Source organism: Papaver somniferum, chromosome 4 (assembly GCF_003573695.1).
Source record: "Papaver somniferum cultivar HN1 chromosome 4, ASM357369v1, whole genome shotgun sequence".
In the NCBI taxonomy this organism is placed as follows: Eukaryota; Viridiplantae; Streptophyta; class Magnoliopsida; order Ranunculales; family Papaveraceae; genus Papaver; species Papaver somniferum.
In genome coordinates this window covers 144,557,726-144,562,515 of record NC_039361.1, presented here as the reverse complement: position 1 = coordinate 144,562,515, position 4,790 = coordinate 144,557,726, and the positions used below count along the sequence as shown (strand labels likewise).

Below are 4,790 nucleotides of genomic sequence, written 5' to 3'. Positions count from 1 at the left end.
GGAGCTTCCAGCAACCATACCCGATTAAGGCAAACCTGAACTCCACCCCTTGTCCGAGGGAGCATACCGACCCTAACCGTACGAGAAGCGGGTACGGTCCTCTAGAGAACTCTTCAACCGACGAGGAAGTGCATAACGGGAGACCCGAGGCGGCGACTGAGGCAAAACTCAAGCAACTTGAGGAGATGGTCAATAAATTGGCTGGAGAAGGCGAGGACGATAAGCTGGCAGAAGTGATTAGCGAAGCACGGAAAACTTCATTCACCAAGGAGCTTGAAAGAGCTTCGTTCCCCCCAAAGTGTACACTCCCAACTTTTCCTTCCAGGTTTGATGGCACCGGTGACGCAGGATAGGACGTCAAAATGTATTGCATGTCTTTATTACAATGGAAGAACTATGACGTGGTTATGTGCAAGTTTTTTCCGGCAAGTCTAGAAGGCGAGGCAAAGAACTGGTTCTATACTTTGCCCGATGAGTCCATTGGCAACTATGGCTTCCTAGTGGAAACATTTCTTGAAACCTATATGCATAACAATATTGCTCTCACAAGGGTAAATAAGCTATTCACACTGGCACGAAGGTTCGGGGAACCCTTAAGATCTCTAACGGATAGGTGGAAGAAGATGTGTATCGATATCAGAAAGGTCCCTGTCGATCAACAGATCTTCGGGTTTGAAAATTCATTAGGAAAATCCGACCCTATTTGGATAGCAATGTACACTGAAAACCCACAAACGTTAAGGGAGATGAGGAAGATGCAAGAGCACTACATCGCATTGGAGGAGATACAAGAGGGGGCGCAGGATAGAGGAGTACAAGAAGTCAGTGCGCCTGTCCCTCAGGGAGATCCCAAACGATCAAAGAAAAGGCCGATTGCACTACAACAAGTCTCGGACAAGAAGGAATGGGTCGAGAAGGGAAATAAGCCCCGTCACGAACCAAGAACTTACATGCCTCTAAACGCACCATTAAAAGAAATATTCAAGGAAGTAGAAAAGAGAAGCGACATTAGATACCCCAAGACTAGGGGCATCCAATTTGACGAGACAATAAATCATCCCGAGTTCTGCCATTACCATCAGTACCGAGGCCACTCGACTAAAAATTGTCTATAGGTAAAAGATATTGTCCAGCACCTGATCCGAGATGGGTACTTGCGACACTTGGTTAAGACAGCGCCGACACCTACCCAACCTAACGTTCCTGTGCACCAAGTGAGGATCGATCGCGGAACTCAGTTCATTTGCAATACCATCTCGCACTCAGCAACTCAAGGGTTCGACTTAGGACCAACATTACTTCTAGAATCCACAAGAGGGATCGATCTGGAAAAGAGATCTTCAGTGTGGCAAAAACCTTACCTATGGAACCCTGGATGATGCAGCCGATCACCTTCTCAGCAAAGGATGTTCCCTCGAATGTCCAAGCACATGGAGATCCCCTAGTAATCACCTTGCTCATCGAGGAATGGGGAGTCAAAAGAATACTGATGGACATTGGGAGCTCAGTCGAGGTCCTCTTCTACGACACGTTTAAAAGAATGGAGTTGTCTAATGACATTTTAATCCCTTCAACTTATCGAATTTACGGCTTCAATGGTACAGTGAATGTACCAAAAGGAGAAGTCACTCGCAGAGTCTCGAATGGGGAGGGATACTTGGACACGCTTACCACCTTCTGTGTGGTAGATGTCGTATCGCCTTATGAGGCGATCCTAGGCAGATCGTGGATTGCAGGTATCAAAGGGGTGTCATCGGCATATCATCAAAGGTTAAGACTCCCATCTTATCGGGGGGTGGTGGAAGTGTTAGGCAACCCCCAAGACGCGATACAGTGTATGCAATTAGATATCCAGCAAAATGAAGAAAGACGATCAAGACAGCGCCGAGAAAAGAACAAAGCCAAGGAGATTAAAACAGGGGAAGAATTGGAGAAGGTGCTCTCACAAGCCATCACAGCTTACGAAACAGGCGAGAAAGAGATCTTATAGCAATCAAAGGAGGCGACATCAGTTGAAGGGAAAATCGAGCATTCAAAGGATCCAAAGCCCAATTTCCCGGCCTTAGAATCTACACGTCAGGTTAACTTAGGAACCGAGGAAGAACCAAAGATGGTAAGAATTGGAACCCTGTTATCGGAAGAACAGATAGAGAAGCTGATAACTCCATTGAAGGAACACATGGATGTATTCGCCTTGCAAATGCATGATATGGAGGGGATCAATCCAGAGGTATGCTCACATCATTTAAGGATATATCCCAAATTCAAGCTGATCCGATAAAAGATGCGAAGAATTGCACCCAAGCTACAAGTTGCAGTAGAGGCCGAGTTAAAGAATCTACAAGTGGTTGGGATCATTCGAAAGGCTCAATACCCTCAATGGATATCAAACATGGTGATAGTCCCTAAAAGGAATGGAGGGGTTAGGATCTGCATTGACTTCAGCGACTTGAATAAAGCTTGCTCAAAGGACAACTTTCCTCTCCCCAGTATCGATCAGCTAGTGGAATCCATAGTTGGGTACAAGGTGATAACACTAATGGACGGGTACTCGGGATACAATCAAATCCCCCTGGCTCCCGAAGATCAAGAACATACGTCTTTTTTTATACCCAGAGGGAAATATTTCTACACTAAAATTCCATTTGGGTTGAGGAACGCCGGCGCCACTTATCAAAGGCTGGTGGAGGACATGTTCGAGGACAAAATACACAACAACATCAAGGTTTATGTGGACGACATGTTAGTCAAAAGCAAAGTGGCGGCCAACCATATTAAAGACCTTAGGGAAATTTTTCAAACCATGCGAAAATATAAGATGCGAGTAAACCCGGCCAAATGCACTTTTTGGGTTACCTCGAGTAAGTTCCTGGGATACATAATTACCGATAAAGGAATAGAAGCCGACTCGGACAAGATTAGAGCTGTGTTGGAAATGTCGTCCTCGGTGACAATAAAAGATGTACAGCGGTTAAACGGAAACTTGGCAGCACTAGGGCGATTCATTTCACGGTCTTCGGATAAATGTAAAGACTTCTTCGGGATGCTAAGAAAGGGGGAAAAGTTCAAATGGATCGAGGAGTGTGAGGAGGCATTCCAAAAGATTAAGCAACATATCGCGAGCCTACCAGTGTTACAAAGACCCGAGCCTGATGAAGTGCTTACCCTATATCTCGGGGAAACGAGTTGTGCCATAAGTGCGGTCTTAGTCAAAAATGTGGGGGCAGAAGAGAAGCCCGTGTACTTCATAAGCAAAACTATGAATCCAGCGGAGAAGAACTACACCAGAATTGAGCAATTGATACTAGCCTTAGTATTTGTAACACAAAAGCTTCGAACATATTTCCAAACTCACAGAATTCGAGTGCTTAAGAATTATTCCATAGAATCAGTGCTTGACAATGCAGCAAGGTCGGGAAGGATCTCTAAATGGAGTGCTCAAATCAAACAGTTCGATATCTTCTATGAGATTAGAACGGCAGTAAAGGCACAGGCAGTGGACGACTTTCTGGCATATTTCCCTTTAGACGATGAGGATGAAATCGAAGACATTCAGGCATGGAAGAAGACCGAAAAGATCCATCCGACCTCCTTGAAACCTGCAGTCCGACGCACTGATAAGTCTTCGTAGACGGGTCTTCCAATAAAGATGGGTCGGGCTTAGGACTAGTCCTAACCACACCAAAGGGGAAGAAGATGGTTCACTCCTTAAAGCTTGAATTTAAGGCAACAAACAATGTCACCGAGTACGAGGCTGTAATACATGCTATGCGGATGATAGTATAAATGGGGATCCACGACGTGAGACTGACTAGCGACTCTCAGTTAGTTATTAGGCAGATCAACGGGCAGTACGCTATACACGACCCAATATTGCAGAAGTATTGGGAGCTCGCCCAATTTTATACCGGCCAAATACCAAACATCAAGTTTCGACACATTTGCAGAAAAGATAATCGACATTCGGACGCGTTGTCATACATCGCCTCCATGCTAACAGACCCGAGCATTGAAGGTGTTAGAGTCATGAAAATCCTGATGCCATCTGTACCTGAGCCAGTAGACATAAAAGCATACGTAGCGGTAACCACGGCTGATAAATATGAAACCGGCGATTGTCTAAAGCCCATTCACCAATACTTGGAGACGGGAGAGTTACCCAAGGGATGGCCTGAGATCAACAAAATTAAAAGCAAAGCAGCGGCGTACAAAATACGAGACAATGTTTTGTATAGAAAGTCCTACCTAGGGCCAATGTTAAGGTGCCTAAGCAAAGAAGAGGCGCATTAAATACTGAATGAGCTACATTATGGGGCCGCGGTCAATCACAGTTCGGGTCGAAGCTTGGCAACCCGAGCCAAAACCATGGGATATGTTTGGCCCTACATGAACGAAGATGCAAAACATATGGCATTAATTTTCGATGAATGCCAAAAGTTTGGCAAAAAGATACATGCACATGCAGTAACTCTAAATTCAGTGATTAGCCCTTGGCCTTTCGCCAAGTGGGGGATCGATATTGTAGGACCCTTACATGTCGGGTCGGGGCAGAGAAGATATTTGATCGTGGCTACTGACTACTTCACAAAATGGGTGGAAGCTGCACCACTATGGCACATTCGGGATAATGACGTTTTTTGTTTTATTTGGGAACACATCATTTGTCGTTTTGGCGTACCAGCAGCAATCGTCTCGGATAATGGAAAACAGTTACAGGGAAAGAACATTGACCTGTTATTTAAGACCTACAATATCCGAAAAATCAAGGCGACACCCCTTTGCCCCCAAAG

The 4,790-nt window shown here is 45.2% G+C and overlaps 2 protein-coding genes across 2 annotated transcripts; both read left to right on the top strand.

The window, feature by feature from the left end:
- The first annotated feature begins 362 nt into the window (after positions 1-362).
- On the top strand, positions 363-1,115 carry LOC113273240. Its single transcript, XM_026522991.1, has one exon. It carries the CDS (start codon positions 363-365, stop codon positions 1,113-1,115), a length of 753 nt encoding a protein of 250 aa, XP_026378776.1.
- A 248-nt stretch (positions 1,116-1,363) lies between these two features.
- Positions 1,364-1,990, top strand: LOC113273239. The gene has a single exon (XM_026522990.1). The coding sequence runs from the start codon at positions 1,364-1,366 to the stop codon at positions 1,988-1,990; it is 627 nt and encodes a 208-aa protein (XP_026378775.1).
- The last annotated feature ends 2,800 nt before the right edge of the window (positions 1,991-4,790 follow it).